Source organism: Dipodomys spectabilis, unplaced genomic scaffold (genome assembly GCF_019054845.1).
Source record: "Dipodomys spectabilis isolate Male_0828 unplaced genomic scaffold, ASM1905484v1 ptg000096l, whole genome shotgun sequence".
In the NCBI taxonomy this organism is placed as follows: Eukaryota; Metazoa; Chordata; class Mammalia; order Rodentia; family Heteromyidae; genus Dipodomys; species Dipodomys spectabilis.
In genome coordinates this window covers 7,917,535-7,945,299 of record NW_024870773.1, presented here as the reverse complement: position 1 = coordinate 7,945,299, position 27,765 = coordinate 7,917,535, and the positions used below count along the sequence as shown (strand labels likewise).

The 27,765-nt window shown below is 38.3% G+C and overlaps 1 protein-coding gene across 1 annotated transcript in view; it reads left to right on the top strand.

Annotated features, from left to right (window-relative positions):
- Window positions 1-27,765, top strand: part of Myo3a (myosin IIIA) — a 118,425-nt gene that overhangs the window by 29,524 nt on the left and 61,136 nt on the right. Inside the window, exons 6-10 of the mRNA XM_042686201.1 lie at window positions 3,826-3,971; window positions 6,373-6,438; window positions 9,278-9,308; window positions 9,592-9,752; window positions 26,822-26,921. Coding sequence (XP_042542135.1) covers window positions 3,826-3,971; window positions 6,373-6,438; window positions 9,278-9,308; window positions 9,592-9,752; window positions 26,822-26,921 — 504 coding nt within the window. The remainder of the gene's footprint in view (window positions 1-3,825; window positions 3,972-6,372; window positions 6,439-9,277; window positions 9,309-9,591; window positions 9,753-26,821; window positions 26,922-27,765) is intronic.

Genomic DNA, 27,765 nt, shown 5'->3' with positions numbered 1-27,765 from the left:
TGCCATTTAGAAAAGTATTCCTGACCATGCAACTATTTGACAGTCATTTTTAAAATATTATTAACAAACCTATGGTAACTCAAATAGAGCTGAAAGTTCTTCCCTTTTTAGAAAATGAATGGCTTGTATATGAAGTAAAAAGGCTCATTGTAATTTGACAAGCTATCATATAAATATATGCTTTGGCTTTGTGTAAAATTATATTCATATATCTATAATAAGTACTTTCTAATCTTGAAGGAGAAAGTATTTTTGGATAACCAGCTTTCTAGCTTCAGGATGTTGTCTTTATTGTTGCTGTTATTTCTGATTTGTTTCATTTAGGGTTAAACAAATTAGAACTGAGAATTTTAATTGAGAATTAACTGAAATTTAATTGAGAAATAAACCTAAGGCTTCATACTTGCTAGGCAAGGGCTCTACCCTTGAGCTAAACCCCCAGCCCTTCTTGCTATAATTATTTTTCACAGTCTCACTCTTTTTGCCTAAGCTAATTCCCTGTCTCCACCTTCTAAGTAACTGGTATTACAATTGTAAGTCACCACTTCTGACTCAACACCGCTGCATGATAAATGACATATTTCTATGAGTGAGAGAGCAATAGGTAAACAAATATATTCACCTTAATGATATGGAAGTACTTCAGTGTTTTTAAAATCTTAGAAGCAAATTTGTTGAAAGTAATTATCAGTTAAACCGTGAAATCCTTGATTGGGCATTTTTAATTTAAATTCACTCGGTATGATCAGATTATAAATTACATAGAGCCATCCTTTTCAAACTGGAGTGCATCGTGACTATGGAAGGTGACCACACAACTTGTATAAATCACAGCACCTTGGGAACACACGGAGGTGGTATTTATAAAGATCACAGAAGCAAGCACAAACCAGGAATGTCCCAGACAAACTAGGGCTCACTATTTGTGAATCTATTTTCCTGAAGTAATTATGTTACTAGAAAATGAGTGATGGCATTAAAAAACTGCCTTTTTTATTCTGTGGCATAGGTATATTGTACAATGCAATGGAAAAGTCATGTGAATATATTTTAAACTTTTAACAGCTTTCTAGAGATAAAAGTCACATAGTATACAATTCATTCATTTAACATGTGTCATGTTATCCTTTTTAGTGTATGTTCACAGGATTTTGTGTCATCACCACAATCTAAGTTTAGGACATTTTTCCCCCTAAAAGAACCCATGTTCTGTAATGAGTACTCCCATCTCCTTCTAAACTCTCCTACCCTAAGCCACTATTGATCTGCTTTTATCCCTATTAATTTGCCAGTTCTGAGAACTGTGTATAAAAAGAATCATATGATATGTATACTTTGTATCTGGCTACCTTTAAAAGGTTCACGTATATGACAGTATTTACCAGTATTCCTTTTTATGGTTGAGTAGTATTCTCCTGTATATGTATATATGTACATATATTTATGTGTATGCACATTGTATATATGTGCCTATACATGTATACATATATACATATGCATATATACACATATAACAGAGGAATGTTTTATATATAATATAAACCACAGGGGAATATTATATATACTATATATTTTATATTTAGTATATGTATACTAGATATAAATTATATATACTTATGGATATTATATTAAATATAGTATATTTTATATATTATATGATATGTTATATAGTGAATATATATCATATTATGTATAGCCATTCAGTTCAGGGAAATTTGGGTTGTTATGAATAATATACTGAGGTGAGTATTTGCTATGTGAATTTTTAATGTAAAACTTGTGACTCTTATGCATGGTTTGGGCTATGCTCTGTAATTTTTAACTGTTAGCTCTTCTTGATATTAAAGACATTTTGGCAGGAAAGACTGAGAATCACTGTGTATGATGATGGTCTCAGATTGACTAGGCTGAAAACTGATACTCTCTCTCTCTGCATGGTGTATGTATATTTGTATATATATATGTGTGTGTGTGTGCATGTATGCATATATATCTATATACACAAATAATTTACATAAATATTTATTATTGGCCTACAAATCCTGGAATTGATTGGCTGGTGTCTTCCTTGTATATTTGCTCATGAACTTGCCAGTGAGTGTAGTTCTTGCCTTGGTCTCCAGCCTCCATCCCCTATTCTGTCTTCTCAATAGAATGAATGTGTTGTTCTGTGTGTTGTGTTAATCATTGCCTTCTCTTTACTTTTTACACCACACTGATGGGTTTATAGATTTATAGCATATGAAATGATAGGTTGATATTTTGATGACTTCCTGTCATTGCATTTAGTGTCAAGTACGAATAAAGACTTGCTTATGAAGGAGTCTCCCTTTCTGAAAGATATGTGCAAAGGTTATCAGTTAAATTCCAGTGTATCATCATACAGATTAAGTGTGTTTATTCTGCTGTTTAATGGAGTCATAAAGAGGAGAAATGTTGGAAACAAGCTCTTCAGTGTTACACTTTGCATATCAATTTACAATACTATAATTAAATAATACAACTCGAATTTGCCATCACCCCAATCATTTTTTTCCTTCTGAGTTGACATTTACAAAATGTGAAATTTACTTTTTTAAACAAAAAATGGTTTTAGCCAGGGTCTCTCATATATAGTGTAACAGAGTTAAAGTAGGGAGAAATAGGAAAAAACAGAAACATTGCCTGCTCCGACTTCAGGAAATAGAAGCTAAAGACTCCCAGTTTTATCAATGTGAAAATTATTTTCAAAATGTAAATTTCAGTTTGTTGGTGTGGGTTGGTTTGTGTTTTTTTTGTTTTATGCAGGTATTGTGGCTTAGACAATGACCCCTTTTCTGCTCAAGACTAGAGCTCTACCACTTGAGCCATACTTCTTGTTCTGGAATTTATTTATTTATTTATTTTGCTGTTTAACTGGAGATAAGACTCTCATGAGGTTTTTTGCTTGGGCTGGCTTTCAACTTGATCCTCAGATCTCACCCTCCAGAACAGCTAGGATTACAGGAGTAAACCACTGGTGCCCAGCTGAATTTTCATTTTGTGATCATTGATATGAACAATTATTATTTATAAGCTATCAGTAGTCAGTTACATATTCAGCAATACATTTTTAGTGTAGTTATTTTTAACATATAAGTATGTCTTATTATATTACAGAAACAAATCTTCCTTTTTTGTCTCATCTGTCCATTTCATCCTGGGGTTAGTGGCATGTCTCTAAACCTGAATTCAATAAGCTGTGGGTAAATCTTCATCAATGTTGATTTTTGCTCAGTTTATTTTATCATTATTATTCTTGATGGCCTATACTGTTTTGCATTTCTCCTAACTTGGTTCATTCTTCCCATGAGTACCTTGAGCTCCAAATTGCCAACAAAGATTCAGGCTTTCAGCTAGCCTGTTATCAAGTTTATCTTGCTTTACTTACTCCACTCTTAGTTTTTGGAGAATTCATTCTTTCTCTCCGCCCGGGTGAATGTCTCCATTCTTCAGGTAGAGTTTGTGGAATGACAGGTACTGTGCAATCTTTAGCTGTGTGTGGGATCCTTTCTAGCAAGGATACTGGTTCCTTTCTCTTTTTGTTTTACCTTTTCAAAAACATTCCTTTTCTCTGCTTCTTCCATTACATTTGAAAACCTGCCAACATACTCTCTGTTCTCAGAATAAAAATACCACCTCTTGTGGTAATTGTATTGCCGATTCTTCTCCTTAGATTGCTGCTTTTTATCTTGTCACTATCGAACTTTCCCCATTTGAAACACTTAAGTTTTATTCTAAACACTTTATTATATACTTGTTAAAGTCACAAACTGCACCGTTCTTTTTTTAATTGTTGTCTTCTAGGTGATCGCATGCGAACAGCAACTAGATACCACTTACGATGCCAGATGTGATACCTGGTCCCTGGGTATCACCGCCATTGAGCTGGGCGATGGAGATCCCCCGCTGGCTGACCTGCATCCCATGAGGGCACTCTTCAAGATACCAAGGTCAGATGACTGGCATCAGGTCCACAGTCCATAGCCCATTTGTCTTCCTCCAGGCTTTGACTTCTCATATTCGATAGGAAACATTCAAATACATTCAACTATTTAGTCTAGCTAGGATTACAGTTGTGCTCTATTGGCGCTGGCTTTAATTTGGTTTTAATTATCTCTTAAATTACTTGTCTACACATTTGGAATCATAACACTTTAGATATATATAATCTACCTAAGAATCCCAGTATAATCTCAGGTTTTGCACTAAAAAAAAACTTACTGAAAAGAGAGGGAAACTTTCTGCAGGCAAGCTCCAAGAAATTTGAAGAATATAGGAAGAAAATTGTGTTTCCTAACTCCTCTTATCCTTCAGCATGAAGAGGAGGCATTGTACTTCCTGAGCCATTTTAATGGTGATGTAAATCACCATAACTAATCTAATGTTATTATTCATGGTGACAATACCACATGGAAGAAGGAAGACAAACAGATAGGTTATATCTTGGTAGTAGGCAGTATGCCAAACAATTCTAGAAACAGTAGCAGGTTGGTTATTTCTTGTTTGTACCATTAGAATATCTCCACTATGAAATCCTGAGATTATTGAACATAGAATTACTTGAAAAAGAGATCTGAAAAGCTAGCTAGTTCTGAGCTTTGTAAAATCCTCAAAAACCTTCGTTATACTGCAAGTAGGCTAGTAAGTCTCATGGAAAGAAATTTTCAGGGAACAAAAAAGAAAACAAAGTAAGATTGCTGGGGGAAAAAGAACTACTTTTTTTTAATGTTTTACTGCACTAATCAGCAATCTTCAAATAGTCAGAAGAATTATGAAATGAGCTTAGGCGTGATCTAGGGTAGATGAGTAGCTGTACTTTTCTTTAATGAGCCTGTACAAACTGTACATTAATTTCCTTATAAACTATTTAAGGAGTAATGCAGAACTGAAGACCAAGTATTTCCATTCCACTAATGAAAACAAAGGGCTGTTAGCATGAACATAAAAGCAGCACTTCAGCAAATGGAGCCCTCACGGTTGATCAATGTTGCTTGATTATGGAGTTGGACTAGCCTCATTTTCCAGTTATGTTCTTTTTTATGCATGGGTGTGCCAAAGAAGAAAAGATTTGTTCGGCTTAAAAATGAAGTGGATTAATAACAAAATCTTTTAAGTGGCATTCAGAACTTTCCAGCTAATAATACTTTCCAGTTCCTTGCTTTTGGAACACTCTGTAAGACTGGTTTCCTGTTGTGTATCCAGCAACAAAAGAACTCATCACTGCCGTCTATTGTACCGTCTTTTCTACTTTAGAGCTTTTCCCCACTGGGAATAGTTCCGTATTAGGTCACCCTCAATGCATGCTGGGTAGTCCTCAGGGACTTCTGCAGGACTCCCAAGAAGAAAAATCTTCACTTCCCTCAACCTTGTTTCTAGCCTACCAATTATATCTTACTTTGGGACTCTCAGGTAAAAGCAATATTCTTTAAAAGAAAAAAAATTACATCATCTATACCTTTTTAGTTAATAAAATGAGTAGTAACATAGCCGGGCACTAGATGACTCATGTCTATAACCCTAGCTACTCAAGAAGGCTGAGATCTGAAATCCTGGTTTGAAGCCAGCCCAGGCAAGAAAATCTATGAAATTTTCATCTCCAATTATCCCCAAAAAACTGGAAGTGCTGCTGTGGCTTAAGTGGTAGGGCACCAGTCTTGAGTGAGAAGCTGAGGGACAGAGCCCAGGCCTTGAGTTCAAGCCTTGGTACTGGGACACAAACACACACATACAAGCACACACACACACACACACACACACACAAAATGACACACTATCATCTTGCTCAGCCTTTATATTGGTATATTTTTATTGGCCTATTTGGGGCACTGAAATAAAGTTTATAAGAATCTAAACAAAATTAATCGTTGGAAAAATGGAGTCATCTATCAAGTGTTTTCAGAGAAACAAGGAAGTTGTCACTTTATATTAAGAATAAGAATGATTGGTGGGAGATGGTGGATCACGCCAGTAATCCTAGCTACTCAGGAGGCTGAGATCTGAGGATCTCAGTTCAAAGCCAGCCTGGGCAGGAAAGTCCATGAGACTCTTATCTCCAGTTACCCACCAGAAACCAGAAGTGGTGCTGTGGCTCAACTGGTAAAGCGCTCACCTTGAGCTGAAGAGCTGAGAGACAGTGCCCAGGCCCAGAGTCCCATGACCAAGTTAAAAAAAAAAACAACAATAGAATGATTCATGGCTAATTATCTTTCTTTGAACTGGAGAAGGAAGGGAGTCTCCTTATACTGGCAGAACCTGTGATTGCAGTATTCATGGCACCCATCTAGTTATGCTTCTCAGACTGCACTACCCTGCCAATGTGCTCTATCCAACCCTGATTCTTATTTTTTCTAGGAACCCACCACCCAAACTAAGGCAGCCCCAGCTATGGTCAGCAGAATTCAATGACTTCATTAGCAAGTGAGTAACAACCAAGTTGCAAGCTTACCCTAATGGGGAAATGTGCCTCTTAACATGTCACTGGGCTTCATAATTCCCTCCTAGCCAGTTCTTCTTATCTGCTAAGTAGTTCCAGAGGTTACCATCACTGTTTTGCAAAACAAGTCCTTATTGGTATCTTCTAAATGTTCAGTGTATTCATCATTGATAGGACAGCGACCTCAAGGTCAACTTTATTCCCGTACCTCCTGCTCTGTGGACACTTTATCTTCTGGATAGGAATTTCTGTTCACCTGCCTGTGTGCCTAGGCCCTGAGCATCTCCCACCTGTTCACCTACCACCTAGTCAGTCATTTAGCCCTTTTGTTTATCTGTATTGCTAATTCTAAGTGCAGCTGGAGAAATTTCACTACAAACAGTGAATCAGAAATCTTATTTATAAAAAGCTGATGCATTTGAAATCCGGGCAACATTTTTAATTTCATGAAGAGTTAACACCAGTGCAACTGCCTCCACACAATTGACTGAAAACTGAGAGTCTGCCATTTATTTTTTTTAATGTTCATTTTTTCACAATTTCTGGTTGTGTTTTCACCTTTGAAGAATAAAGTCACGATGCCACTGATTGTCAATGGGAAGAAGTGGGTATTCAGATTTGGGGACCCTGCTTAGAAAAGGCAGAAAGAGACAAGAAAGCAGAGGAAACACACAACTACACCCACTAACATTGCTATTGGTGTTTCTTATCAAAGGTATCTGCTTAATTCTTCTAAAGGCAAGAGACATAGATTTAAGTTCATGAGAATTCAAGATGGATTGATAAACTCTTCTATAAAGCTGTCACTATGCATGTACTATGCATTATTATATTTAACATACTGCCATCCCAGTTCTTGAGTCTCTTGAGACCATCGCTGGAGATTTGAAAGGAATCCCCATAACTCACGATGTTTGCCTTAGGTGCACAAGATCTCTTCGTATAGATCCTGTTGGTACTTAATCTCTCCTACCTGTTTCTCAGTGCCCTAGTTAGCATTCTATGCCTTGTGCCTTTGTGCTGCTCTTCTATTAGTGGCGTAGCCAGTCTCACTTAGCTTACCTACGTTGACCTGTTCTCTCCAATTAGGCAGTGCACAACTTTGGAGCCCTGGATGCTCTTTCCTCATCACTGTCACCTGGTATCTAACAGAGTACCCGGTGCACGTGGGCTGTTGGGTAATGTTTTACTTGACTATGAGTCTCCTCGGAGGAGATAGGAGTGTTACATGTGTCAGAAACTGTTGCATTCTGTTAAGGTAAATGAAACCATAGGATCATTATTCACGTTTTGGGGTATCATCATTCTTATTTCTTAGCATATTTTAGCATCCTTAGGAATTTGTTGGTTTTGTTAAGCCCAGTGACATAAATTGCCAAATTATCATCGCAGGAATATCAACAATGCAGATTATCAATACACTGCTGATGGCAAAAACAAGGTGCTTTTTTTTCTCTTTTTCCTATTTTTGTTTTGTGGGGATTGAATTCAAAGCCTTATGGTGTGAAGCAAACAGTTCTACCACTTGAGCCATGCCTCCAGTCCTTTTGGTTTTAGTTTGTTTTTCAAATAAGGTCCAGTAGTAACTTAGTCCAGGATGGCCTTAAACTATGGTCCTCCCCTTCCAAGTACCTGTAATTACAGATGTATACAGGTGTAATTACAGGTATGCTGTGCTTTTTCCCTCTTATTTCTTCATTATTATGAAGTTTTTTCATAATTACGGAATCTCTATTTGAGTCTGAAATACAGAAGTTACTATATAACTTCTGGAAAGTTATATGCTTTAAATTCATATCTGTTAGGAATATATGAACTGACTGACATTCTATCAGTACATACCATATAAAAATAGTCATGCTGGGGCTGGGAAGGTGGCTCAGTGGTAGAGCACTTGCCTTGCATGCTCGAGGCCCTGGGTTTGATTCCTCAGCCCCATATAAGCAAAAAGAAAAAAAAAAGCCGGAAGTGGCACTGTGGCTCAAGTGGTAGAGTGCTAGCCTTGAGCTGAAGAGCTGAGGGACAGCGCCCAGGCCCAGAGTTCAGGCCCCACGACTGGACCAAAAAAAAAAAAAAAATAGTCATGCTTCAAGTTGGGTGCCAATGCTTATATTCTGAGATTAGTCTGAGATCTGAGGATTATGATTATAAGTCAGTCTGGGTAGACAAGTCAGAGAGACTCGTACTTTCAGTTAACTACCAAAAAGCCAGAAGTTGAAATATGACTCAAATGGTAGAGGAAAAGAATAAGCCTAGACTTGAGGCCCTGAATTCAAGCCTCAGTACTGGTATAAAAACAAATATGTAACCATGCTTCCTCTTACAGTTGACTCTATCTTGGAAATCCTCACTTAAAAAGTTCTTTACACTGAGCTGAACTGCTTTCCTCTTGACCCCACCAGACCTGTGGTGGGGGTTGTTTGGTTTTTCTTGTGTGGGTTTTTCCCCTTTGTATTCACTGAGAGCAAGCCAAATCTCTCTTTCAAATATTTGAAGACATCTGTCATTGTTTGTTCAAACTCACCTCCTGTGATTTCCTGGCAGGCAATTCACTAGCCTTGTCTTTTCTTGTGTATATTCTCTGGTTGAATCTAGTGACAGGTGTGAGCGCCATTCATCTATCTACTGAACCGCCTTGAAACACACCTGCAGAAGTGGTGTGAAAGAAAGCTCAACAGCTGACCTTTCTTGTGGATCTGCATCTTATCACTAGGAAGAAATGGTTGTATTGAGAAGTAAAAGCACTGGGAGAGGAAACTGAAGTCTGTGTATGTTTTAGATAAACACTAAGACTATGATGGCTTCCTTTTCATTGATCTTTAGCTGGAAAAGAGGCTCTGTAGTGGAGACAGAGGTGAGTTATCACTCTGCAGTGATGCTTGCTGGGAGAGAAAGAAAGTGGTAATTGAGCCAACAGTTGGTACCAGCATGGCCTCATCACTTGCACACTTTCCCAAACATTCATCCATCCCACTGCGCTTTTCTGTTTTTTGAGATGTGCTTCCGCATCACTCTCTGAGAGCAATTTGTATTTGTTTGTTTGTTTGTTTTGGGAATATGAGTAACAGCTCCCAAACTCAGACTTATTTCATAATTGGATTTCTTTTCTTCCTTTTTTATTTTCTTTTCTTGGCCAGTGCAGGTGCTTGATTAAGGATTATGAGAAGCGTCCAACAGTGTCAGATCTTTTACAGCACAAATTCATTACTCAAATCGAGGGCAAAGACGTGCTGTTACAAAAACAACTAATGGAATTCATTGACCTTCAACAGTGCATGGAAATCACAGGAAAGGCCAGGTAATCAACCTTGAGTCCCAAAGTCCAAAGATTATCTAAAGACTCAAAATCATTTTGCCAGGGCAGTAGCTAAGGTTGAAGAAGAACTCATTTAAGTTCTCTGATTGTGATTTAGAGGTGATAGTATTTGCATTATTTGCCCAGATCAAGGCCTGTATTACTTGAAGGATATTTTGGATCTTTTATGCTCCAGGCCTTTTCTTTTTTTTTTTTTTTACCAGTTTTCAATCCTAGACTTTGAGGCATCCTATGGTTTCTGTCCTCTTACACAGAGTGTTTTCTGTCAGGTCCACTCTAATGTTTATTTTGTTTTAGAAAATGTCTTCGTTGTTTTGTTTTGTTTTGTTTTTGCAGTTGCGGGACTTGAACTCAGGGTCTTGGTTCTGTCCCTGTGCTTTTGTGCTCAAGGCTAGCACTCTATCTCCTGAGCCACAACCCTACTTCTGATTTTCTGGTACTTAATTGAAAATAAGTATCTCACGGACTTTTCTGCCTGGGCTGGCTTTGAACTGCAATCCTCAGATCTGTTTCCTGAGTAAATAGGATTTCAGGCGTGAGCCACCAGTGCTGACAAAATATTTATTTTTTATTTTATTTGTGCCTGTCCCAGGGCTTGAACTCAGGGCCTGAGCACTGTCACTGAGTTTTTTGTTCAAGGCTATTGCTCTACTACTTGAGCCACAACTCTGCTTCGTCATCATTTTTTTTAATAGTACTGGAAATTAAACCCAGGACCTAGGGCCTCACAGTTTATAGGTAACTTCTCTACCACTTACACTATAACCCCAACCCTTTATTTGACTTCATTTTTGAGACAGGGTCTCACTAACTGCCTGAACAACCTCAAAGTCATTATATTCCTACTTCTGCCTCCCAAATCGCTAATGGTTAAAGGAGAGAGCTACCACACCCATCCCTGTCTTTGTCCTCTTATTTCTATTGTATGTTTTCATAAGTATGTGTTTGGACAAGAAGGAAGTAGAGCTTGAATCATGAATCCGCAACACCCTCCAAACCAAAGATCAAAGGAACGTGGGAGATTTTTCTTCTCCTAGCGTCTGTATGTCAGTGTGATATGTGTAGACAAGAAGAAAGAATCTGATATGCCATTTGCTTCCACTTGTCTTCATGAAGATCATGCACAATTTGTCACCCTTCCTGACATTAGTAAAATTGGTTCCAAACTTGACTGTACTAAATCAACAAAGTGAGCTCCAAACTCACATAGTTTTGTATTTGTGATGCTGTCCCTTGTAACTGAAGTATGCATTTGTCAGGGTTGTTTTAAAAAGAAATGATTCAGCTTTCAAGCAAACTGTGCAACCATAACGAGTACCAGCTGAGCACGTTAAACTTTCTTTTGGTGGGAAAAGGGTATGGAGAAATTGCAGGATGAATATAAGAACTTTCTGAAGGTAACTTTCTGAAGTTAATCAGTTACAACGAATTCAACTCTCCTCAGGATAAAGATGCTAGTGTATACAATGACTATTTTTTATTGAATTAAGTTTGGCAGTGTTAGAGTGCTGGCTGAATTAGAAGAAACTTGAATATTAAAATATTTTAAAGGCTTATTTTGACTGTTACACTTTAAAGTATTATATTACCCGAGCCAGATGTTGGTGGCTCCTGCCTGTAATCTTGACTACTTAGAAAGCTGAGATCTGAGGATGGAGGTTCAAAGTCAGCCCTTTGCTCCTTGGGACAAAAATTCTATTTGGGACCACTTTTGATCCATATACATGATTTTTAAGGCAGAGTGTGAGGCAGCTATGAGACACATTTCAAAAGATTAGCAAATGAGAGATGAGCTGAAAACTCTTCTGCTGGTCCATGTTAAAAGTGCCTGATAGCATGCTATCAACTGTTATTAGGTGCAAGACTCTATGTGGTATAAATTCTCTCAAATAGGATTTTAATTCTACATAACAAAACAATGAAGAGAGAAAACAGAAAAAAAATCAATAGGAAGTAATAAAAGGATCTTTCTGTGTAATACAATGCATGACTCCATTTTACTTTCTATTTACTAGGTAAGATACTTTCTCTCTAATGGCTTTGCCTGTGAGAAAATTCCCCCTTTGGATGATTCCCCAACTTTCTTTAGTATGTGAGCCTTCAAATGTTGTATGAGTAACTCTTACAAGAGCCATTTTGTGTGTGTGTGTGTGTGTGTGTGTGTGTGTGTGTGTGTCTGTCTGTCTGTCTGTCTGTCTGTCTGTCCTGGGGCTTGAACTCAGGGCATAGGTGCTCTCTCTGACCATTTTTACTCAAGGCTAGTGCTCCACCACCTAAACCATAGCTCCACTTCCAGTCTTTTTTTGTAGTTTATTGGAGATAAGAGTCTCACAGACTTTCCTGCCCTGGCTGGCTTTGAACTGCAATTCTCAGATTTCAACCTCCTGTGTAGCTAGGAGTTTAGAACTGAACCCCGGCACCCAGCTAGGAACATTTTTTTTTTGGGGGGGGGGTCTGGTCATGGGGCCTGAACTCTGGGCCTGGGTGCTGTCCCTCAGCTCTTCAGCTCAAGGCTAGCGCTCTACCACTTGAGCCACAGCACCACTTCTGGCTTTTTTTTTCTTTTTGCTTATGTGGTGCTGAGGAATCGAACCCAGGGCCTCGAGCATGCAAGGCAAGCGCTCTACCACTGAGCCACCTTCCCAGCCCTAGGAACACCTTTTTAATACCCATGTTTGAAAGAAACTTCAGACACAGCACCTTCCACGTTGAACCTCCTCTACTTCACCCCATGTTAGTTTCCTGGTTCTTTCTTAGTAATGGCATCACCATTCATCTCATTATGACATCCAGGGATCTAGGGATTATCTTGGCAGCTTAGATCTGCTTTCCATTTTCAGTCCAAAAGCAAGCTTGATTTCATAAGCCCCCATTCAAACCAATACCAGTCCTAACATTACCTTGGCTACTACGGTATAGAAATCATAGATTGACATGACATTCAACTGTCTCAATATTTATTGAAGCCATTGTATAAAGTACTAGATGAAGATTTTACATGTAAGTCTGACAGCTGAAGCCTTTATAGAGTTTGTGCTTAGGGCTTTCATTTTAGTACAAAAGAATAAGACAGGCATGTAATAACTATTATACAAAGCTGGAAGTTTCAATCCTACACCAACAACAAAGATGCAAAGAATGTCTTGGCCCAGTTTAGAAGCAGTGGAGTATTTCTGCTAATAGGGACAGGAGAGATTTGCATTGGCACTGCAAGAGCTAAACTAGGTTTAATCTTGTGAAAACAGTTATCACAGGAAGCACATGATTGGCGGTGAGAGCAGAGAGATACACTCACAGAAAGACAAGCATTTAATCAAAGTTACAAGGGAAAACACTCAGAAATAGGACTGGAGAGCTATACAGAAGCCAGACCATCAAAAGCATTAACATTATGAGATTTTTTACCTGTATTTTTCACAGAAGTAGAAAGTAACCTGTCCCAGCTCCTAACTCCCCTATCTCCTCTGGGTGTCAGCCTTCCTTTGGTTCTAAAAGTAAATTGTAGATACACAACAATAATTATGGATGCATTTTGCCTGTTCTCAATATAACCTTTTTTCTTGTGGAGTTTCCTCCTGACCTTAAACTTGTAGTTTTAGGAGGCAGGGAACTTGGTCATCAATGTGTATAATTATTATATATCTATAAATGCCTTTGACTGGTACTTGTCCTTCTTCTGTCTCTCATTGTAAATTATAGTGGGTGACGACAAAAAATAAATTTAACTTAATTTTAAAAAAAAAAAATAAAAAAAAAAAATAAAAAAAAAAAAAAAAAAAAAAAAAAAATTATAGTGGGTGCCCAGCCCTAATTTCAGACACCTGAATGGCAACTCGGCTCTCCATAGCACCTAGCCAACATGTGGACTCAGTGTACCCAACTCAGTGTATAGCAACTCTAATGGCTCCCTAAATGAGGCAAGAGCTTTAAGCATCTTAGATTAGAAACAGAATGTTAGATTAGAAACACAATGTGAAAGCAAGACAATTTAGAGTCCTCTTTTATTCAGAGAGGAATGAAAATGCACAATAATAAGCTTATTTTTCTTCCTTTGAAATATTCCTTTCCACCTCTGTTTTTCTTCTTTCCCTTCCAGACAAGTTCCCAGAATAAGAGCTAAGTAGCTTTTTAAAAGTCCCCAGGAATAGATCCCATGGTTTCCCTTATTTGCAATAACTAGTACATATCTAGCACAAGCCAAAAAGGTCAAAAGCTATGTACATATGACCATATAAGATAATGTTAAGCAAAATGAACCCCAAGACAGGGACACAAGTGGTTCTTGTCTTTCTTGATATTGTTTTAATGTACTTATAATGCACTATGTGATTCTTTTCTTTCTTTTCTTTTGGTATAACCTCTGTTTTCACTGCATCTGATTCTGGTGTCCTGCGTCTTGTATATACATTTTTATAATTTGGGGAGGGAAAGGGATATAACAAAATACTTAAATAAGGATACAAGTTGACCCATTGTAACAATGAGATATACAAGACACTATATTGAAAATGAACCTTACGGAGCTGGGAAGGTGACTCAGTGGTAGAGTGCTTGCTTTGTATGCCTGAGGCCTTGGGTTCAATTCCTCAGCACCACATAAGAAAAAAGAAAAAAGCTGGAAGTGGCGCTGTGGCTCATGTGGTAGAGCGCTAACCTTGAGCTGAAGAGCTGAGGGACAGCGCCCAGGCCCAGAGTTCAGGCCCTATGACCAGACCAAAAAAAAAAAGAAAAGAAAATGAACTTTACAATTTCAGGCAGGGCAGGGGAGAAGGAGTATTTGAGGAGGTGGGGAGGGGAGGGATGGTAGGGGAAAAAGAAAGGAGGAGGTAACAATGCTAGATAGGAAATGTACTCATTATCCTACTCATGTAACTGTAACTCCTCTGTATGGTATTTCTACAATAAAAAATATATGTGGGGGAAAAAAGGTCCCCAGGAATTTTAGAAGGATTAGGCAATTGAGGAAGTATTCCCTGGAGAAAGCTATGACAAGTCACGGTGCTCCTAAGCAGCATTAAATACAGGAATTCAAGCAGAAAGAAGAAATTGCTAATAGTAGCTGTATGTATTTTGTTTTTTTTTTTCGGGTCCGATCGTGGGGCCTGAACTCTGGGCCTGGGCGCTGCCCCTCAGCTCTTCAGCTCAAGGCTAGCACTCTACCACTTGAGCCACAGCACCACTTCCGGCTTTTTTCTTTTTGCTTATGTGGTGCTGAGGAATCGAACCCAGGGCCTCATGCATTGCAAGGCAAGCACTCTACCACTGAGCCACCTTCCCAACCCCTAGCTGTATGTATTTTAATTCCAAGCATAAAAGTTCTATTGATGCTTTGAAACAGCACAGTGGAGAACCATCAGGTTCCCATAATCTGTCTTCCATGGTGGATCACACAACAAGGAAACTGAGACCAGGGGGAAAAGAGGCTTTCATGCCCACACCCAGAAGAGCTGGGCCCAGAACCCACTTGTCCCAGGACCTAGTCAGAAACTCTCTCTCTCACACACCACCTTTTCTTTGTGTCCAAAAAGAATCACAGATCATTGTTACCGGAAAGGAGCTTTTAATGTGACTGCTTATTTTAGGAATTGGAAAAACAATTGGGATCCCAACTTCTGGGACAATAGCCAATAGCCAATTAATGACTAGAACAGGGCCATCACTCAAATATCATTGTCAGACTAGTGCTTTTATGAGTTTCTGTAGTCCTGACTAGTAAGAGAAATGAGCAGGCCCAAAACGGTTAATGTGCAGTCTTTGTTTGGGTTTTTGCTGGTTTTCCTTGGGTTATTTTGCATGCTTTACTTAGAAGGGACATTCAAACTTAAATATAGCCTGTGTCTGATATAGAGAAATCAGAGTTTGAATTACTGCATAGTTTATTCACTGGTCAGAAAAATCTTAGTTCAGGTTAAGAATCTTTCAGAAACAACCCCTGTATACATTGTACAAACAACTGAGTTTTGAAATAGTCAACTAGCATAGCATACTTTAAATGTTTGGAATTACTCACGCAGGGACAAGATGTAGGTGGCGTGTTGATATAAGTGTACACAGTCATATATGTGCATTTGCACTTCATGGCTTAACTTTAGTTCTTAGTAGTAATTCCTAGGTTTTCTTTTCTATATAGTTTTTGATAGTACTGGTGTTTAAACTCAAGGCTTTGTTCTTGCTACATAGACACTCTATCACTTGAGCCATATCTCCAGCCTTTTTGCTCTGGTTATTTTTGAGATAGGGTCTTGCCTTTTGCCTAAGCCAGCATTGAACATGATCCTGCTATTTATGCTTCCCATCATAGCTGGATTGACAGATGTACCACTACCACACCCAGCTTTTTCTGTTGAAATTTAGTCTTAAGAACTCTTTCCCCAAACTGGCCGCCCATTTCAGTTCTCCTGATGTCTGTCTTCTATGTAGCTAGACTGCAGGTGTGAGAAAGATACCAGGCCTGCCTCTTTTCCGCATTTAAATCAATTCAGTGCTTGCTACACTTTTTTTTTTAAATATACCTTCTGTCTGAATCCTGTAATCATTTTTTTTGGCTACCTACATGTATCATCTCATACAGATATCTGCTTCAGTTGGAAGTTCAGTGTAGTTCGATGAAAGATATGTGGGTTAATATTTCTTCAAATGCTAGTAAACATTGCTTTACTCTCTCTTGGCAAAAGTGTATTGCTTTTGGGTGAAGCAAGGCAGTGAGATTATCCCTTTGGTTCTTGTTTTTTTTTGTTGTAAGAAAGCCTCATAAGGTTTTTGGTAAGGTAGCCAGTCCTGACTAAGCTTCTGTTCTTGTATGTGCTTCTGCATGCTCTGTGGGTACCTGTGGCTCATGGGCATCAGCAAAATCTTTCTCCTATCCCCTCATTGTGTGTGACGAAGCCGTGCACCTGACCTCTGCCTGTGAATTCAGTCATGTTTATTCCACATATTGGTGGTTAACATCATGATTTGATTCTTTCCATTTCTTTTCTGAATTCAGTCAGCTTAGCATTCATCTCTCTATTAATAGCTCTGTGTCTTTGTTAAAGTGTTCTGCATTCTCTTGGAGATTTTTGCTTTTTAAATAAGTGATCATGTTAAAGATGTCTTGAATGGAGAACTTTTCATCTGAATATTTTCTGTGATTGCCTTTTGTTTATGCTCTGGACTCTTCCTCCTCCTTGTTTTGTTGTTACAAGTATGTATAGTGGTGTATTGCTTCCCAAGTTTCACTGAGCACAACCATGTTCTCAGAAACACAAAACTAAAACCAAACAAATAAAACACTGTGGCAATAGTTAGAAGTCTAATTAGATTAGGTTGATACTCTTCTGTTGTTGGGTTGGGTTTTTTGCCAGTTCCAGGGCTTGAACTCGGGGTCTCAGGCTCATTTGGCTTTCTTGCTCATGGCTGGCACTCAAACACTTCAGGAACACAGCCAGCCCTATATTTTGCTAGTTATTTGGAGATGGAGTCTTGCAGTCTGTCCAGACTAGCTTCACACGTTGCTCCTCTAAGTCTGAGCTTCCAATATAGCTAGAAATACAGACCCGAGCCACTGGTGCTAAGCAGAGTTAATCCTCTTAAACACCTTTCATCAAATTTACATTTTTCTTGCCCAAACCAGTTTTCCTGCTGTCCTAACACAGGCAACTCTATCTGTGCGGCTCATGGAGAAAACCCACAATGACAATCCTGTCAGGATGGCTCACTCAAAATGCCCCTTCCTTTCCCTTTTCCAACTCCTGGGGCCTTTGGTCACTCTTCTTTTTTTTTAATTTTATTTTGTTGTAAAGATACTGTACAGAGGGGTTAGAGTTACATGAGTAAGGTAATAAGTACATTTCTTGTCAAGCATTGTTACTTCTCCTTTGTTTTTTCCTACTACCCTTTCCCTCCCTCACCCCTGCTATCCCCCCCCACAAGTTGTAAAGTTCATTTTCTTTTTTTTTGGGGGGGGGGACAGTCATGGGGCCTGAACTCTGGGCCTGGATGCTGTCCCTCAGCTCTTCAGCTCAAGGCTAGCGCTCTACCACTTGAGCCACAGCACCACTTCCGGCTTTTTTTGCTTATGTGGTGCTGAGGAATCGAACCTAAGGCCTCATGCATGCAAGGCAAGTGATCTACCACTGAGCCACCTTCCCAGACCATAAAGTTCATTTTCAACATAGTGTCTTGTAAGTACCATTGTTGCAATGGATCATCTGCTGTCCTTGTTTCAGCATTTTGTTATTCCCCTTTCCCCTCCCCAAATTAGATAAATGTATATGCAAGATACAGAGCACCAAAATCACATACAGTGACAACAAGGGATATACTTAGCGGGAAGAACATACAAAAGAAACAAAGAAAAATCACATAGTACGTTAAGAACAACAAGAAGAAAGACTTCTTATGTCCATATCTTGGACATATCCATATCATTTTGCTTAGCATCATCTCATATGATCATATGTACATAGCCTTTTAGCTTTTCTGATCATCTGATAAGATTATCCTAGATGTATACTAATTATTGCAAATAAGGTAAACCATGGGACCTATGATTCTTTGGACCTGGCTTACTTCACTTAATATAATTTTTTTCCAAATCTTTTCTTTTCCTAACAAATGGGGCAGTGTCATTCTTTCTGATGGAAGCATAGAATTCCATTGTGGGGTTTGTGTGTGTGTATGTGTGTGTGTGTGTGTGTGTGTGTGTGTGTGTGTGTGTGTGTGTGTGTCACATTTTCTTGATCCATTCATCTATTGAGGGCTATCTGGGTTGGTTCCATATCTTGGCTATGGTGAATAATCTGCGATAAACATAATTTATGCTGGTAGCTTTAGTGTGGCTTTGTTTGTGGTCATTAGCGTAAATGCCCAGAAGTGGGATTGCTGGGTCATAGGGGAACTCTATGTGGAGTCTTCTGAGGAACCTCCATACTGCTTTCCAAAGTGTTTGAACAAGTTTACACTCCCACCAACAGTGAAATAGGATTCCCTTTTGGCTACATCCCCTCCAGCATCTGTTGTTATTAGATTTCTTGATTATAGCCATTCTAACTGGGGTGAGGTGGGATCTCAATGTTGTTTTGATTTGCATTTCTTTTATGGCTAGAAAAGTTGAGCATTTCTTCAAGTGTCTATTGCCATTCTTATTTCCTCTTCTGAGAAGTCTCTCTTTAAGTCTTTAGCCCACTTATTAATGGGTGGTTGTTTCTCTGAGGATTTGCTTTTGGAGACATTGATCACTCCTCTGTTGGAAGAGTCACTGTTCCTTCTGCTTTACCACATGCTGCACTGGGTGTCACCAGGCCTCTTTCCTGCTTCCCAGCAAAGACCCTCATTTGTACAGCTATCAACAGAGCCTCGTTAAATCAGCTATACTTTTTAAAACTAGGAATAGGGGACAGATTATTTTTAAGGGGAATATTACAGCCTTTGAGCCAAATTTTAAACAATGTATTATTCACTCCTTATTGCCAGGCATGTAAAGCATTATCTCTGGCTGTTCAGCTGCCCTGATCTTGTTTGCTCCACAATTTATTTTGCTAATCTCTGAAAGAAAAAGGGAAAAGAGAAAGAGAAAAAGGAGGTGCTGCACTGAACAAAATTTTTAGTTTTGAAGATTAAAATTTGCTCTGAAATAAGAATTGTACATTTAAATAACTACAGCTAGGTTCTAAGTGAAAAAATCTGCAGTGAAAATTCCCAACATGTTATCAAAAAGGGAGAAGAAAGAAGAATAATGAAAGGATAGAGAAGAAAGAAGGAAGGAAAGAAGGAAGAAAGGAAGGAGGGAGGAAGGGAATTATGTAAGGAAGGGAATTATATTTGTAACTATAACAATTATAATCATACAAATAGAAATTTGAACACAATGTTATTCTTTCATAATTGATTCCTGCATAGATGTCCCCCCAAGTCATACACATATATAGAGATATTTGTATATCTGATACATATATATATATTCATTTGTACTTGTCATCCACAAAGATGAATCCACGAATGTTCAAATCTCCTATAAAATTGCGTTGAATTTGTATATAATCTGCGCACATTATCCCTTATACTTTAAATCATGTATGCATAACTCATACTTAACACAATATAAATACTCTCTGAAAGCAAAAGGGAAAAGAGAAAGAAAAAAATAGGTGCTGTATTTAATGAAAGTTTTTAGCTTTGAAAGATTAAGATTCACAATGTTATGGTTTAAAGAATGACAGCAAGATAAAGTCTGCACAAGTTCAATACTGATAATTTTTTCTACACATTTTGATCTATGATTGATCGAATTAATGAATTCCAAACTTGTAGATACAGAGAAAGCAGATTGTATATAAGACATATATACATGCACTACATCATGCATATAAATGAAACTGAATTATACATGCAATATATAAATATATGTATTGAATCTCCTGGACAACCCAAATACTTGTTCCCCTACTATAGATAATAGTGTATTTCCCTTTATTTATTCAAATAGAGTAAAGAACAGATGTATTCTTTTAGTGGCGAATGAATTGGACATGCCAAATAAATATCAAGATAGAGTTATCAAGTAGGCAGTTTGATACTGTAGTCTATACTTCATAGTAGAAATCCATGTTGATGATACATTTTCATCCTTTGCTTATTGAAATCTTCAATGACATGGCATTTGGTAGGGGCATTATGCCTAAGTCGTGAGAAAGAATCCAGGCCAGGGAAGAGCTCAGGAAATATCAATATATAGTAATGAGCAGAAGACTGAGAATTGGATATTGCTTAAGTATAGCCCCCAGGAGGAAACTCAAGTGAATGTGGTCTCGTACAAGTCATGTGAATGAAATGTATCATAGAGGAAATCATCAACTTTTCCAAATAGTACTGACTATTCAAGAAACATAATATAACCTTGAATTTGACCATAGAGTTCCTTAATGACCTTGACAAGAGCCATCTCAGCAAAGTGTATGGAGGGAGCTCCAGCTGGGAAAGATGGAGGAGAGAGGTGAGAAAGCGGTAGAGAATATGAATCACTATGAAGCCATGAGAAATGGCGCAGGAGTAGCTGGGAAGAATGTAGTATCAGAAAGTATGTTTTAAAGGTAAGATGCATTAGGACACAGTTGTATACTAGTAGTAGAAGGACGTTGTCAATGACCTATTCAGGGGGGACCATTACAACAGTGAGTTATAGAGAAAGCAAGGGCACAAGAGTTGGACTTTATACAAAGCAAGGACAATTCTTCCATTGGGACCAAAGGATGCAGATTCATTTGATACAAAGTCATGATTCTTTCTTCTTGTTTATAATTACTGAAGTATGAGTTCAGCACTCTAGAACAGATCTTCATTTACTTCTACATGCTACTTCTTCAACCTTATTATACTTCTTTCCAGCATTGTTACAAGTCTTATGAGCATACATTTATCACTAACATTTAAATTAAGATATATCTTGAGGTGTATGTTAAAAGGAAAGGGCTCTGTGGTTGAAGAAGTAACTAAAATTTTAGTAGAACCTGGGTAACTGTGACATCTATTATACTAGATGACACAACATAGTTGGCCACAGGGTCAAACTGCAAGTAGATTAAAAACAATTCTTGCTGGGTACCCGTGTGAGCCTGTGTTCCTGGTGGTACCAAGTTGTTTTTCTTGCTGAAATTTAAAGATGGATAAAGAAACTAACATAAAGACTTTAATGAGATTTATGTTTAACAAGGGACCGCTATTCTACCCCAGTGGCTCTGGAATTACCTTAGATGATGGAATTTGGTATTTGCAAGAGTATTTTAAGCCAAAGTAAAAGCAAATAAAGCTGTGCCATTACAGTAGTACAATTACATAGTAAGAATGGAAACTGAATATCAGGCAGCAGTCGCAGTTTCATTTTTCTTTGTAGAACTGAATGAAAATACAAGGGAAACTATAATAACAGTCCCCAAGGGCATCTACGACCTTTGACAACAGAGAAAGAAAATATTTATAGTTTGAAGCTGCATGTCTTTGGCATTACAGAATAAATGGAAAACATAATCTGGTTAACAAGCTGTGTTTCCTACAAGAGGATCAAAAATCTTACAGAAGGATTCTGGCTTCGTTTCCTCCAGTTCTTACTGGAAGAGAACATTCAATAAAGTAATAAGACTGTTAACCAATCCAATGATGAAAATTATTAATGGTGTAAAATTACATTGAAACACACACATATATATAATCTCAAATAAATAGAAATAATTTCTTTCCCATAGTAGATAAACATTTACTAAAAAGGAACTATTCACTCCTTTATTCAAAAAGTATATTTTGAGCCGGGCACCGGTGGCTCATGCCTGTAATCCTAGCTACTCAGGAGGCTGAGACCTGAGGATCACGGTTCAAAGCCAGCCCGGGCAGGAAAGTTCCTGAGACTCTTATCTCCAATAAACCACTAGAAAACCGGAAGTGGTGCTGTGGCTCAAGCGGTAGAGCGCTCACCTTGAGCTGAAGAGCACAAGGACAGCACCCAGGCCCAGAGTTCAAGGCCCACGACTGACAAAAAAAAAAAGTATATTTTGAGGGGCTGGGAAGGTAGTTCAGTGGTAGAGTGCTTGCCTCACATGCATGAGGCCCTGGGTTCGATTCCTCAGCACCACATAAGCAGAAAAAGCCAGAAGTGACCCTGTGGCTCTCAAGGCCCTAGCCTAGAGCTGAGGGACAGTGCCCAGCCCCAGAGTTCAGGCCCCACGACCAACAAATATAGATAGATAGATAGATAGATAGATAGATAGATAGATAGATAGATAGATAGATATTGTTTTCAGGAATCTGGTCTAGGAGTATGAAGTATATTAGTCAGCAGGTTAAAACAAAATTAAACAACCCTATACTCAACAGTACTTATATATATCTACCTATTGGAAGCGTGGGATAATACATGGAAAACGTTAGTAAGATAAGTTCGTATGTATTTTAGTTAGTTTTCTCATTGCTGTAACAACCTACCCAACATAAACAGCCTAGAGGAAGAAGGATGTATTCGGGTTCAATCTGTAGTCATGTGGCATGCATGAATGTCATGCTTAGAATGTCATGGTGGTCCTAGCATGTGTGGAGACGTCCCCCACCATGGTAGAAGCAGAGAGAGCAGTAACAGGGAAGAGGCAGGCAAGAGATAGCCCCTGAGGATATACTGCCCAGTGATTTAAGTCCTCCAGGAAAGTTAGTTGAATGGCTAACTCCTTTATACAACTACGCAAAGATAATTAATAATAACAATAAAGACAATACCTGAAAAAACCTCACTCACCACTCACCACTCTACATAAAAATACTCAGATTAGTGGAATCCTGCTCCTATTTAAACACCACGATAACAAGTAAAATCCACGAAGATCCATACCCAGTGCATAAGAATGGAAAGAATTATCCCCTTCTTCCTGTTTCTACAGTACTTTATATACTTAGTTTTGAATTTGCTATATGCCTTCTTCTGTCTTAAATATTTGTGTTTAATTCTCCATTAGACTGAAATTCATTAAATGGAGGACCCAGATCTTACTCCACCTGTAATAAACCCACAATATTAGGTCAGTGCCTTGAATACAGCAAAGTCTCAATACATTTGGGTTAGACTGCATTGATCACTTAGACTTACAGAAACACAACAGATATATAAAGGTTCTAAAGGAAATGCTGTTCCAAAATCTGTAGTCATCACTTTTAAAATGGATTTTAAAATCTAGCAAAATTTGTTTCACTTACAATCCTATATAGAGTACTTGGCATGTCACTACATCTGACAAATCAGTATATATACATATATATACATACACACCTATATGTGTGTGTGTGTGTGTGTGTGTGTGTGTGTGTGTGTATGTTTAAAACAACTTGATGCTAGAAACACAATAATTAACCAGTACTATAAATAGTCATGATCAATTCAGAATTTAATGATATATAAGAATTATGGGAACATTTAGATGGTCTTGTGAAAATCTAGCTACACTTACTCATTTTAAAGAAATATTCAATATTTCCAGATGCCACATGCTCATGTCTATAATCCTAGCTACTCAGAAGGCTAAGATCTGAGTATTGCAGTTCAAAGCCAGCCAGGGAAGGAATGTCCTTATCTTCATTTAACTCTTATCTCCATTTAACTACCAAAACCAGCCAAAAGTGGCACTGCAGCTTAAGTCTTAGCATGCTAGCCTTGAGTACAAAAGATCAAGGACAGCCCTTAGTACCTGAGTTCAAGCTCCAAGACAGGCACAAAGAAGAAAGGAAGGAAGGAAGGAAGGAAGGAAGGAAGGAAGGAAGGAAGGAAGGAAGGAAGGAAGGAAGGAAGGAAGGAAGGAAGGGAGGGAGGGAGGGAGGGAGGGAGGGAGGGAAGGAAAATATCCAATATTGTACTAAGATAAATACTTTTGTTTTTGTTACTATTCAAAGAATTACAAAACATTCATTTATTTTTTCTGACAAAAGTGGTATCATGTTAAGATAATAATGACAATTCACCCCATCAGTTGCCTTTACATCTTTGCATCCAGGTGCTTGAACATGAATTAGAGATTAGCTTTTTGTCCAAATATGTCACAATCTGGCAGAAATGATGAGCACATGGCCATTTGATTATATACAAGAGCTTCTCCACTAATGTTTTCTCTTTGGAATTCCTGGAATGACTCCACAAAGAGGATAAATTTGAGTGCTAACTTTGAGGGGATAAGTAGATTTTACCAGGTATGGAGGTGAAAATAATTTGGGGTAAGAAAAAAATAGTATGACCAAAATTCAGAAAATGCAGGGCCTGTTGGGAAGAGTTGATGGGCAGAGATACTGGGAGGATTGTGTGGGGTTGTGAAGGACATGAATTGTATGCCAAGAAATTTTTAATTGTGCTATAGAAAATGGAGAGCCATGTGGGGTTTTTAATCATCACAGTAACCAAATCATTGCTAAGTTTTTGACAGCCACTGAGAAAAGCATTGTATAGGATGACTTCTCAGGAGAGAAAGAGGGAAGATACCAGCCAGCCAAGTATCGATTTCCCTCTGCTTCTGTCATTTGTCAGCAACAGTCTTTAGCTGCTAAACAGACCCATAAAAACAGATGAAAAAGCCAAGGCCTTTTACTTCAGTTAAATAGATAATTGAATTTTTTTCTATTTTCTTAAAAAGAATATATCAAAAAGTATTACGAATCTCTTTGAATACATGGAAATAAATATGGTGAAACTCATTTGAGTCAGCACATATGGAAACCAACTATGTACAAATCCTGCTGGAAGTTGTAGAGAAATTTATTCACTCACTCATTCAGCTAACATTTATTGAGGACCTACTATGTGTTCTTTTTTTTTATTGTGAACATACTGTACAGAGGGGTTACAATTACATGGGCAAGATAATGAGTACATTTCCTATCAAGCCTCCTCCTTTGTTTACCCTTCACATCCCTTCCCAGCCTCCCCCGGCCCCCCACCCAATCCTCCCCCCCCCCTCCCCCCCATCACCAAAGTTGTAAAGTTCGTTTTTGACATGACAACTTGTACTTCTCATTGCTGCAACCGGTCCACCTGTATCCTTATTTAAACGACTTGTTTTCCCCCTTCCCCTCCACAAATTATACTGACATCAAATACAGTGAAAGCAGGGGTTATACTGTGGGGGAGGGACATACAAAGCAACAAAGAAATAATCTTATAAATGCGTTAGAAACAAATGCATGAAAAAAAACCATTTAAATACATATCTTAGGGTTCATTTTCCTAACATCACCTTATCTGACCTTTTTTGCTTGATTCATACATATACTAGATATTGCAAATAAGGGAAACCATGGGACCTATGTTTCTTTGGGCTTGGCTTACTTCACTTAATATAATTTTTTCCAAGTCTTTCCATTTCCTAACAAATGGGGCAATGTCATTCTTTCTGATGGAGGCATAGAATTCCATTGTATATATACACCACATTTTCTTGAGCCATTCATCTACTGAGGGGCATCTGGGTTGGTTCCATGTCTTAGCTATGGTAAATAATGCTGCAATAAACATAGTTGTGCTGGTAGCTTTAGTGTGGTCTTGTTTGTAAACATTTGGGTAAATGCCCAAAAGTGGGATTGCTGGGTCATAGGGGAGCTCTATGTGGAGTCTTTTGAGGAACCTCCATACTGCTTTCCAAAGTGGTTGAACAAGTTTACACTCCCACCAACAATGCGTAAGGTTCCCTTCTGTCCACATCCCCTCCAGCATCTGTTGTTATTAGAGTTCTTGATTTCTACTATGTGTTCTGTAGGACAGTTTGGCTCATGGATACATACAGGGAAGAAGGAGGGACATGCCTCATGAGTCTGAGTTCACATTTCAGTAAGGGAATTCACATATTCACTAAGCTTTCTGCACACATTAGTATATAATTACAAATTTTTTATGTGCTGTAAAATGATTAAGAAAAAATTTAATTCAGAATTCAGAGCCAGGAATGGTGGCTTACAACTGTAATCCTAACTAGTCAAGAGGCAGGAGGTAGGAGGATCTTGATTTGAGGCCAGTCTGGGCAAAAACATTCTTAAGACTCCATCTCAACAGAAAAAGCTGTCATTGTAACTATGGTGTCTGTGTAACTATGGAAGGGTCCTGGATCAAGACTGGCCCAGGAAGAAAACAAAACCCTTTTTGAAAAATAACCAAAGCAAAAAAAGGATGGAAGCACGGTTCAAACATAGAACCCCAACTGACAACAAGAGTTAACCACTGTCCCTCTCAGGGTAGTGGTGATCTCAGACAAAACTAGAATCTAATGAGTTCAAATACTGGAAAATGTCCATTTGTACAGGACTAAATCGTGCATAGGAAACATTAAGTCATCAGCAAATAAAGATATTCTTGACAGAACTGACGAAGCCTTTGGGTCATTCATGAGGCTTCATATATCACATTTTCCCCTTGGAGAAAACAAATGTATTAGGATACTTTCTGGTGAGCTATAACTGAATTTAGTATATCATATCATAGAGCTTTGCTGTCTCATGTGTATCTAAAAGTTGACTTCTTGTCCATAATAAGTTCTTAAATATGAGATGGGTTTTCTCCACAGGCATGAACGTATTCACACCAAGAAAAATAACGTAAGCAGATCTCTAGCTTCTGATCTGAAGGATGTAGATGATTTGGCAACCCTAGATGTTTTAGATGAGGTAAGGATTGAGTTTAATTATTCTTAGACATTCCAGAATTTTCTAATTTACACAAGTGATGTCGAGAAGGGATTCTTGCATGCTTTTCTCATTTCTTAACTTAGGGATGATTTCTCCTATGTTCAGTTTTAATGGATAGAACTCAGGTTTTCAGATCCTTTTTCAGATCCTTCCATCCTTTTTTGATGTTCAAATAACTCATCCAAGCATGAGTTACTATTGCAGAAATATTCCAGGTATTTGAACTCAGAGCAACTCACTCTTACTTAGCTTTTCCACTCAAAGACGATGCTTACTACTCGACCCTTGCCTCCAGTTCCAATGTTGGCTAATTAATTGGAAAAAGAGGCTTGAAGGTTTGTTTGCCTGTTCAGCTTCAAACTTCCATCCTTAGATCCCAGCTCCCAAATAGCTAGGATTACAGGCTTGAGTGCTGAATTCTGGTGTTCTTTCTCTTTACCTCAAGGACTGCATGGACTCATTCCTTGAAATCCAATCATGGTATATGTATCATACATCATATAAAATGTGACAGGTATGTCCTTGGACACATACATCTATCAAAAGCAAAGAATGCCCGAGTAGTACTTGCAGACCTGTTTTTTTTTACATTTTTTAGTACAACTATTTCTTTCTAATCTTTGGTCCAGATTCCAAATGTTTTATTAGGATTGGGATGTAGCTCACTGGCAAAGTGCTTGCCTAGCAAGTGCAACATCCTGGGTTCGATTCTCTCTCCCACCTTACACACACATACACACACACACACATACACACACACACAGACACACACACAACACCACACACACACACACAGAGGACAAGTGTGTTATTAATAAGTTAC